The sequence below is a fragment of the Parambassis ranga genome, chromosome 8, assembly GCF_900634625.1.
Source record: "Parambassis ranga chromosome 8, fParRan2.1, whole genome shotgun sequence".
Classification (NCBI taxonomy): Eukaryota; Metazoa; Chordata; class Actinopteri; family Ambassidae; genus Parambassis; species Parambassis ranga.
Genome location: NC_041029.1, coordinates 15,128,416 through 15,139,603, shown reverse-complemented (window position 1 = coordinate 15,139,603; position 11,188 = coordinate 15,128,416). Strand labels below are relative to the sequence as shown.

The 11,188-nt window shown below is 42.5% G+C and overlaps 1 protein-coding gene across 2 annotated transcripts; it reads right to left on the bottom strand.

Annotated features, from left to right (window-relative positions):
- Nucleotides 1–1,612: 1,612 nt before the first annotated feature.
- LOC114440419 (transmembrane protein 184B-like) lies at nt 1,613–11,113 on the bottom strand. Of its 2 annotated transcripts, XM_028412862.1 has the most exons (10): nt 10,680–11,113; nt 8,625–8,858; nt 6,212–6,377; nt 4,922–5,012; nt 4,754–4,829; nt 4,097–4,188; nt 3,844–4,013; nt 3,556–3,750; nt 3,312–3,338; nt 1,613–2,226 (listed from the first exon to the last, which is right to left on the bottom strand). In XM_028412862.1, the coding sequence occupies exons 1-10, from the start codon at nt 10,716–10,718 to the stop codon at nt 1,997–1,999; spliced, it is 1,320 nt and encodes a 439-aa protein (XP_028268663.1). In that variant the 5' UTR covers nt 10,719–11,113; the 3' UTR covers nt 1,613–1,996. The 2 variants fall into 2 exon arrangements, with proteins under 2 accessions (XP_028268663.1, XP_028268664.1); XM_028412863.1 differs by lacking the exon at nt 3,312–3,338.
- Nucleotides 11,114–11,188: the final 75 nt, after the last annotated feature.

Here is an 11,188-nt window from a genome sequence, read left to right as displayed (position 1 = left end):
AACATGATTGACATTTGGGGAAAGGATTTTAATTTCTAAAATAATTAATTAATTAAAAAATAATTAAGTAAATTGTATTTTATTTAATTGTTTATGTTTCAAGTTGTTTTTCTACTACATTCATTTAAAGTCCTGTAAAAATCAACATAATTCAAAATAGCTTTTTTTTAACTATGTCATTTATTTTCTTTGCAACACCAACAGAAATAGCATCAAAACATGTAATATTACCAAATATATACAAATTCAACTGAATAAAACAGGAGCATATATGAAATTAACATAACAAAAAAATATTCAAAGCAGTATACCAAGAATGTTTTGCAGTGCTTAGATTGACTCCATTTACAGCATCACCGCCTTTATAGTATTTCCTTTAATATATTCAGCATCTGATCAAAACTCTAGATCATTTAATAGTGTTTTGATTTGCAGAGTATAAAGTAGTGAATTTCACTTCTCCAATAACACTAATTTAATGTACATAAACAGAACAAATGCATTCATACTCAACTTTAACTGAAGCACTATAGTTTCAGAGGAAAGGTGGACACACATGTGAAAGTAAACTGATAGTATAGGCATCAATTTGGCTGTAAAGTTATAATCCTGACTACATTCATTCCTCATGAGTACTGTATTGTCATGTTTTGTGTGTTTAGATAAAATTTGGACTCTAAAAAAAGCACATTTAAAGACAACCGGATGTTACCTGACCAAAAAACAAAAAAACCTACTCGGCTTTTAATAATGCTGTGCCCCGCCATTTAACATTTAGGATCACAACCACAAGCAAGTTACATACTGGCCAACCCAAAAACACATTAAACATAATAATAATAATAATAATAATAATCTCACACATTTTTTTTGAATGAGACGAGGATGTCTGGTCCACATAAAGGTTTTGTCTTCCATGAGGCTTTTTCCCTTTCCAGCATGAGTTGAGCTCTTGTGTGTACGTGTGTACAACATATATACTCAGAATTCATCAGATTTAAAGCAGTGTTAGCAGCAGCAGCACAATACGTCATGTGATGACCACCTTCCCGACGTCACTACGAACAGAACCAGCGGCAGCAGGCCTGATCTGCGCCGCCACTAATTATGAGATTACAATCCACAGCACATCACAGCTGGGGCCGGCTCTGCGGGGAAGTGTCTCTTCTTCAGTAATCAGTAATCTGCGTGGGCGCTGCCCTTCCGTCGGTCCCTCTGCTTACACTAAAATCTCTCCTACAGCTGTTCACTCGGCGCTCCACTAACAACAACAACAACGCAGGCCTAACGGTCATAATATCACACTTCTGTTTCACTTGTTCAAAGTAAACTCACAACGATAGTAAACACACAATATTAAACAACAGGCTAAATCAGTTATACCTTCAGGGTGCAACCATTAAATAAAATAATCCTTTGTGATTAAACTCATATTAAATATTAAAATGAATCCCAACAATTCAAAGGCTTCACAATACCTCCATTCATCACAGGAGCACAGGTTAGTGCTCTGTCTATTTGGCAATGTTTCAGTTTCAGGGAATTGGCTGAGGAGGAGCCGGGACTAAATCCAACAGAAAGAACTGAGGAGGCCGTGTGTTCCAGATGAAGATGGCACTTATTTTCCCACTAATATGTAATTTTTTTTTTTGCTTTAGTGTCTAAAGTGCTGTATTTAAATGGGAAATGTAGGCACGGTTATTTGTATCAAGACCTATTTTGTGGATAAATGCAGATATATTCCTGTGAGTAATGGCCCAAACCACAACAATGACATCAACACAAATTACAGCTTGGCCAGTTATTAAATCCAGTGTTCCCTCACTCCCTCCTACCTCCATTCCCTTCACCTTTGTAAGGCTTCAGCCTGTTATCCTCCATTTTATAGTGTGATATAAATATGATCTTTCATTGTTATCTAAATCTGATCATGTTTAACTAAACATCTGTTTTATCTCACATAAAGTAGCTGCTAAAAGTTCAGTGAAATAGCATCTCAGAACTCGTCGTCAGAGCTGAGTAGAAGCGTCTTTTCATTGTCTCCGCGGGTGCTGAGGTTACTGTGGCTGCGGGACAGAGGTGGCCCTCCACTATGCTCCAGTGTGGACTGCTGGGTGTACTGCTGATAAGCTGGGGAGAAGTTGTGAATGGCGTCTTGGACCATGTCCCCTGGATTCATGGTTTCCTTCAGACTGCTGGAGATGCTCTTCATCGGGGCACAGCGACCTGGAGGAGGAAAGGTGGGCACATTAATGAAGAGACACTGAGTGGAACACACCAGGAGGCAGGCAGAAACTGTGTTTCCAGCTAATTGTACTAAAGTTTCCAGAACGTCTTGAAATGATTTTTCACAAAAAATTGCCTTCCCTTTAGTTTGTAACATTAACTAAATAGCTAAAATATACAAATACTCTCTTTAAAGGTAAGGTAGGAGATTTCACTCTGATGCATGATGATGATGTTAAATTAGTGTAACCTCTCTTCACAATCCGATAGCAACCGATTAGTTTGGCAGTTTCGCATTAAAACGAAGAATATGAATCATCTGTGGAAGCTATAAAACACTAAAAACATCAGCCAATCCTCCGGGTGGACCCTGAGCGGAGTATTGGCTGGTTGTCACTCTCTTCCTGCTCTGTGCACCAGAGAGGTACGTGCATGATGGCCGAAGTCACAGACCGCAGCTCGTCTTCAGGTAATGTGCGTCCATGTGATTGGGAGGCGTGGCTTCGGGGTGAGCTCTGAGAGAAAGGGGCGTGTGTTTACTTTTGAAATCTGGCTGACTCTCACTGAGGTTTTAAAGTCTCCTACCCTACCTTTAATAGCTTAAGAACCTAATTTATCCAAACTCAGTAAGCTTAGTGTAGTTGCAGCTAACTGGCTAAGCTTAGCCTGCTTGATTGCTTCAATTATCACTATCAAAATGTAATCAGAGTTACAGAATACTGTGGAAACTAATTCCTAATGTCTAATTCGCTTGAAGTGAAGCAAAGGGTGTGGGTATTTGCCAGTTAGCTGCAACCTAGCATCACAGTATTGTTTTGGCAGCATATGGATACTATGGAACAAAACTAAAAGGAACTGTACAATGATCAACAACTGAAGCTGCAAATTAAAAGCACAGAACCAAATAAAAAACAGCAAATATCTATTATTTCCAATAAAATAACAACAATGAGGATCTTCTGTTATCTAATAAAACAAACACCAAATTAAATGTGAATAAAGTTCACAGAAATGAAATCATGCTGAACTGAAACGCCGACATTAACCGACAAATACAGACAACACACAGCTCACATCTGACCTACCGTACTGTCCATAGATAGGAAATGAGCCTTTGAGTGCAGAGGAGAGAAGAAGAGAGAAAAAGGAAGAGACAAGGAACACAGGAGATGAAAATGCAGGAATAGAAAAACAGCAGAGGAGAACGACTCAAAATATTTACAGATCAGAATCGAAGTGAAAAAGGACACAAAGACTGCAGACATCAGAGAGCATCATTAAAACATAACACACACACACATCTGGCTTTCAAACACACACACTGCTCACCATATGAGTCCAGCCTTTTGTCCATGTACACCTTGTAAGTAAATGCATGACGCAGAGCAACAGCAGCAAAGAACATCTCAATGCAGATGATGAAGTTTTGGTAGCCTGCAGCAACTGTTCCTTCACCCACGGAGACGTCCGCGTTGCTGATCTGAGGGATGGCCCCGCACTTCTCCAGGATGGCCAGCAACATGCCTGAAGCACACATAATAATGAGATTCATGAGCACACGGTGGCCTTTTCCTCCGCTCTACGTTTATCACGTCCAGACTGTGGTGGTGCTCTTACCCTGCCAGAAGGAGAGGAAGATGACCGACTTCACCATGAAGAACTTGAGCACAGGGTTGTACGGGACGAGCAGCTCACGTGTGGCGAAGTAGAAGAGGAAGAGGGCATAAAGTGACAGGCTGACAGAGATGTTGTAGATAATAGTGACATAAAGGTAGCCGCTGGCCACACTGCAGGGTAGAGGGAAAATGAAAATGATCACAAAAAACCCAATCAATGCTGTGATTGACAGTAAGCTGCTGTGGAAACGTACTTGAAGTCTCCATCTCTGTATTTCCCAAAGGCTTGAAGAATGACAGTGATCACTGCCATCAGGGGCTTCACCACGCAGAACTGGAGAGTCGCCTAAAGAAGCAAGAGAGAGACAGGATCATTTCAGGAATTCAGAATTACAGGACAGTTCTGCCAATTTTAAATTAGGATAAAAATTTTCCATGTTCCAAGGACTGGTTTCCGCAGCCGATCACACTGCACCCGAACCCTAAGGCCCCTCTTGTGGGTGGCACACAGGAAAGATTACACCTCTCGGCTGGCCTGGGAACACCTTGGTATCCATACGGATGAGCTGGTGGAGGTGGCTAGTGGGGCGGTCAACTTCAGTTAGACACATGTCTAACATGTAGAAGTACACAAAGTGTCTGAAGGTTGGAACTGTGGCAGCTCACAAAGTCTTTCCAGGTGGCTTTTGGGGGACAGGGACACACTGAATTGTTGTCTAGTTGTGCTACAAATGGACCACAATACTCCAGTCCTGCAGACCATTGTGTTTGCAGTGACCGTTTTAAGTAGTAAGGATGAATTGAGAGACCTGCTACAGACAGTGTGAAGGGAGGCTACCTCTCTTAGACAAAGATCTGGAATGAACACACATTAAAACATGAAAGCATGAAAGGGTAAGAGCACAAAGTACCTGTTTACAGAACCTGAGGAATCCAATGGAGTAGGTCTTTCCCCACAGACAGCAGGTCCCGTACACACAGCTCGACCTGAAGTGAAGCGCGGGTCAAAACAGGTCTGATTACAGCAAACAGAGAAAGGAATTTAACAAGGGAAAAAGGGACAGTAAAGCAGCACTTACTCAATAGGCTTCCCTCTGATTTCAGCCATGATGGCGCTCTCCCCTCCCAGATACTCATAACACAGACTCAGGAAGTTGTAGATGACAAAAGCTGCACACACAACAAAAAAAAAACAGTTTAAGGAGGAACACTAGTGTGTGTAAAATCACATTTTATAAGACAAAAATAATCCTTTAAACTCCTTTCTTGACATGTAGACTCCAAACAAATTCATACAGCACAGTTATATCACATCACAGAAGTGATGTGCAATTTAAATCAGCCTGACTGGACTGCACACTGATCGCAGTAATTGGTGTCCCTGAGTGAGTCGGGTGTTTTTCATGTGCTGCCCCAGGTGTTCGCAGGCTAATTTAAGAGTAACCCACAGACACCAGCTCCCTGCCGCCACCGTTGAAAAGTGGCTCAGCTTAAAAGTAAGCCACTGGCGACACTTGCCAGAACACAGTCAGAACAGAGCTGGCTTTGTCAGTGCTGCATAATTACAGATTATACAGTGTTTTCTTCATTTCTAAACAAGCACAGATGCTGCTTTCGCTTTGCAAACACAGGCAGCGTGGAAAAGCAACAAACAACCGGGTAAACGAGGTTAAAAGCATTTCGCTATTTTTAAGTGAAAACAGATAAACACAGCCTCTGCAGCCTTCCAGTGCAGTGAAAACAGTGATTGTGTCATGAGCAAACGTTTCAGTCAGCACTTTAAAACCTCCACTTTGGCAGACATCACAGTTCACTAAAAGTCTAGAAAGTTCTGAAACACCTGTTACATGGCAGGATAACACGTGCAGTGCTGCAACCATCATTTTTTATAACGGCAACAAACTCCTGTCCTGATTAATCGACAAACAGCAAGAAGGCCAGCTGCTGTTAAAATCTATCAAAGCACATGCGGTGGAGTCATGTTGTGACAGTAGACAGGTCAAAGTCTGGTGAAAATGGTTATGATTTAGCTGCTCACAAATGTGATGCCTTCTTGATGTTTTTGCTCCTTTTCACACAGTTGCTAGGAAACAGGTTTCCCCTCCTCTGCAATCCCAGCAGACCACAGAGACATGAGAACAAAGATGGCAACCTTTGTAAATGAATCCGCCGCAAAGGCCATCTGCCGCTGGGGTATCACAGCACATAAATTCTTTTATTTCTACTGGCTGTCCAAACACACAAAACACTCCCTGGTTGTGGTGAATGTTGACCTATAAAGTGAATACCAGGTATGGCAGCGTGTAGGCTTGCAGCAGAAAATGACAGAGAACAACCACCGTGCACCGTGTTCCTTTCAGTCCACTCACCTTCATAACAGTCTCGGACTGTGTCGAAGTAGACGTAGTACTCCTCATTAGTGAAGAAGAGGAGGCTGAGCCAGGAGTCAAAGGCGTAGATGGGAACTATGAAGAGGATCCGGACTATGTGCCTCTGCTCATTTGGAGAGCTGTAGTAACGCAGGTGCATGTAGATCTAAAAAAAAGGGAGAAAAGCCATGAGTAAAAAAAAAAAACAGCATGTACCCATATGTGAAGCGATACAGGAAACCACAGTGAGACGTTCTCATGAACTACAAAAGCTGGAATCCACAGACATCGCACACTGTCTCAGCTGGAAAACATTATCCGACCATATGTGTGTTTGAGGAGTAAGAACATATTCTTGGATCAGTTCTGTTAAACGTCAGACTTAACTATTAAGTCGTTGATAATATCAGTCGTCATAAGCTGAAACTGGATCAGCCACCAACATATTCCATAGATCATAATAACATAATGGGAAAAACACAAACAGTACAAACACATCTACAGTTCACACCAGCGTCTCATAAACCAGATGTATTTTGGTCTCTTGTGCATTGGCAAAGCAAAGAATGAGAATGCATTTAAATAATGGAAAAAAATAATATGATGAATCCTGCCTCTGTAGGATTATCTCCTATCAGAATGAGGCCGCAAACCTGAATGAACTACTTAAGGTTACGACTCGTGCACCACTCAGACTGCAACTACATAATAAGATAATGGAAGACCTCTACCGTCCAGTACAGCGTGTGTGCCAGAGAGAAACATGGCGCGGCGGCCGCCCTGCAGCTGCTGATTGTGCTCAGATTTAATGCAAACAGAGCCTTTCGCATCATTTTGGAACGTGTGATCTGCGTACATCAAACAGCAGCATGCCAGGGAGCAGCATTTTTCTGCACACAGCTCTAACTTTTCTTCTTCCTCTCTCTCATTAACATTTACCATTCTTTTCTTTTGATCTGCTTTTTCCCGGTCATACATGTCTGAAGGGAGAAGTTAGCGTGGATATAAGTGTGTTGCTTAGCAACAGTCCTGGCTTTGCATGTTTGTGGACGTGCATCGTAAGAACAGGCGCAGCTGTAGTTAGTCAGGCTTGTTGCACTCAGATTCCAATTACAAAATTGGATGGTGTTTTTTTTTTTTTTTTTTTACACCCAGCTGGAGACCTAGTGCTTATCTGAACAAATACAGACAGAACTTACAATGAATTGGTCTTGTGTGAATTGATGAATAAATGTGACATTTAAATATATACATTGATTTGACAATTTCATTTCTGTCTCCAAATAATGGCATGTTGCACAGTTACTCTAGATTTGCCGGATATTGGAGTAGAGTGAGTCTGCAGGGTGTGTGTGCACAAACATGTTGGAAACTGATACTGGGCTTTTATCACTCCTATTCAGAGCATCAGACAGCAGGAGGATCAGGGTGGGCCGTTTGTCACCGGCACCTCTGCCTAGGCTCCATCCGACTCTTTTCCACTTACACAATGTCCCACCTATCATCTTTCCTGGCCTGTAAACGGACACACACCTTTGGTAAAATTACCAAACAGTGAGTGACAACACAACCAAGTGAGACGTTTGCACTCTCAGGCATCGTTGCTAGGTGACCCTCCTGACACACACACACACACACATCTCCTGCTTTTTGATGATGTCGCAGTCCACCCAGGAGCACCTGTTGCCAGAGACAGAGGGGCTATTCTCCAACTCTGTATGTGAAGAGCATCAACAAACAATGGAAGACAAATCATTCATCGATGCCTCCAGGAACAGCAGATCTCGCTTACATAAAAGTACTGTAACACGAGAGCTGAGGCACAGGAAAAAAAAAACACCAACACTGAGCAGACAGACAGAGACTATGGGAGCTGTCTTGTGGTGTGAGGGGTTTGGGGGACCCTGAAATGCAACATCTACATTTTTTCCCTTATATCCCCACATGTCCCCTCATCTCTTTGCTTTCAGCTATCAAGTAAATGCACAAAAAGTCCTAAAAAATAAAACAGACAGCACAGTCACTTCAATAGTTTCCAGGCAAGATTCATTCAAAGACTGAGAGCTCAAGCAAATAGCGGCACCATGTACAGATTTTTGTTTTGCTTCGCTAGGAAATAAGATGGCACCTGTTTTCTCCACCATCACCCTCCTGGTTAATCTCAAAATGAGCAAAGATCAGGAGAGACAATGAAGCCTGGTTATTGAGAGGACAGCACACACCTGTTATTTACAGCAGCCACTCCCTTATCTCTGCATTGTGCCAGACAAGGAGGGAAAATAATTGCGTCCAACCAGACACCATATTTCCATCACTGAAGGTCATGGCTGGAGCTGATAAACACCAGTGAATCCAGCAGAGTTTTTTGAGGTGGGAATGAACTCAAATAGCAGATGTTAAAGACTCCCCTTACCTGATGACATGTGATCAGTAGGGCTGTCCAAACAAAAAACCCCGATATCATTTGGGCAGTGGAGGTCATGAGGAAAATCGGCTCGTCTGGCGTGACCACTGGGGCTTCAGGCACCCAGGAGGTGTTGGATCCTTGTGGGGCCACAGTGGCTGGGGAACCCGGGGGAAGGCCATTAGGAGAGCCATTCCCCAAACTCTCTGACAGGCGTTTGTACCGCCACCAAAGCTGACTCATCTGTGTGGGAAAAGGAGGAAATATTAAGGAAATCACTTTGTGAAATGCAAGCTGCGTTAAAATAGATTTATACACCACATTCCAGCAACACTGTAACGTGTGAATGCATCTAAACAAGCCAACATCCGCTGATGCTTAAACGGGAAGAGATAAAAATACAGAGAAGAGCAAAGTGGGACAGCGCACACGTCTAAAGTGCAAAAGACATTGTGTGAATAGACAGATGGAGGAAATCAAAACAGAGGAAGTGAACATGGGGAGGCATAAGGTAGGGGGTGGGTGAGAAGGGAAAAAACTCAAGTGCGCACATCAAGGCAGTGAGGTGGGGGCTGAAAATCCCTAAAACACAGCGAGTGACATCAATGAGCTGAGATCTGCTGACCCAGTTTTCCCTTTTCTGTTCTTTTTTTTTTTTTTACCCTATCAGTGCAGGAAGAACCGTTGTAAAGAAACATCACACACAAGCACGTCTTTTTTAACGCTTTTCCACAGATGTGTACGTGGCCTCAGGCAAAAGCTACAATGAGGTGACTGAGATGACAAGGACTCTTAAAAACCGAAATACTGCAGCATCCTAAAAAGACGCTTTTAAGTCGCTAATCCAATTGTAATAAGGAGAATATAGTCTTAAAATTTCAACAAATCAGGACAGGCCAAACCAAAGAAGCATGGATGCTCCTTCCAGCGCCACTCTTAACATCATCATCTGTCAGCACTGACATGTCCAAGGCTACGTCAGCATCTTCTCGGATGTGGATTCCAGGAAGGAATAGGTGATAATCAAATCATTTTCAGTGAAAACCAATTTCACAATGACTTTCAGACACCGACACCAACAGACACCCCCCCAAACACACACACACACACACTGTGTGCATCAGCTAAATATAGGCTGGAGCACAATGTGGTCATCGATGACTCATGCTACGCCAATCAGCTTGTGGCAATGCAGTTACTGGGAACACATCAATGTCACAATCACACATCACAGTGTGTTCTTATTGCCAGGGGCAAAGCAGGAAGCAGCTTGGAAAATTCAACTTTCTGCAAAACGGAAGAAGAATAAATATTTTTAACAGTTACAACAAAACCTGAACTGATTTGTCTTTTATTGATGGGCTATCTTCATGTCAATATTTGCAATATTGCCAAATCCTGCATGATCATTAAGGCTTAGAAATGTGGTGAAAGCAACACAATAAATGGCAACATCTTCCCACCAACATCTGTTTGGACACAGACATTTGCATTTGAATCTCTGTACTGCTTCCCCCTTCACCCATAGAGTAAGAACATAGTCAGATCAGAGTATGTTCTTACTGTTTGGGCAAAGATTCTCTACAAACCTTAGCTGTGTTTTGGGGGGGGATATCAGAAAAATTGAACTGCAATGGCTGAATTCCAGCTCATTGGTTGGTTCTCTGTGGGGCAGAGACAAGAGATGGAGGCAACTCATCAATCCTGCTGACTGCACCCGTGGGTACGTTTCAAAACAGGCATTGTACTTTGACCTGAATAGATCCAGCCGTCTTTGTGACAGCCCCCCACTCCAACAAAAAGTCTTCAGGCTGTCTGAATCATAACAATACTGTCAGAAGGAGTGAAAACAACAGGGCTACTTAGCTTAGTGACCACAAGTCATTTAGCTAAAGCTTTTACAGAGAATCCGCAAATCTACAGGCTTCTTCAGCTCTCAGCCTTTACATGTGCACACAGAGCAGTCATACGTATTAGAAAGATGGCAAAATAGTTGATTTTGGTTCATTTTAAAAACAAAAAAACAGTAAAACGGTAGCCCATCCATCCAGCCGTTTTGCTTACCTTTGCTGCAGTTGTCTGCGCCGCTTTGAATCCAGACATTCAATTTTAGCTCATTGTCTCAAATCAACCACGGACTATTCTCGGAGTACACAAAAGTTATTTGGACGAGACCGCCACGTATATAATCACTGCATCTGTTTAAAAACCCGGAAACTCGGGATAAAAGCAGCTAAAAGTCTCGGAAGCAGCGGTTTCTGCTAGCTAGTGTTAGCAAGCCCCCCTCCTAGCTTTATGCTAACTCACCGTTACTTCTGTAAGGAAACTCAAAACTAAAACTAACACAACGCATTTACCTAGTCGTACACTCATGTAATAAGTCTAGACAATAAAAAAATAGCTATTACGTCGCCATTTCTCTTCCAGCGGTGATGGACGGCGAGCCGTTATTTCACCCACATCACCAGCAGCACTTCACTGTAGCAACAGCAACAACTCAAGTGTCTGCGCATGCGCAGTCACGCCTTTCACCCTGAACTTTTGAGGCCCAAATAAAAACACACTACTTAAAA

Coding starts and splice junctions, on each gene's coding strand:
- LOC114440419 (XM_028412862.1), bottom strand. CDS start 10,718: ATGTCTGGATTCAAAGCGGCGCAGACAACTGCAGCAAAG. Junction 8,859..10,679: donor CGCAGACAACTGCAGCAAAG/GTAAGCAAAACG, acceptor TTTCCCACACAG/ATGAGTCAGCTTTGGTGGCG. Junction 2,227..3,311: donor TCCTATCTATGGACAGTACG/GTAGGTCAGATG, acceptor TTCCTCCTCCAG/GTCGCTGTGCCCCGATGAAG.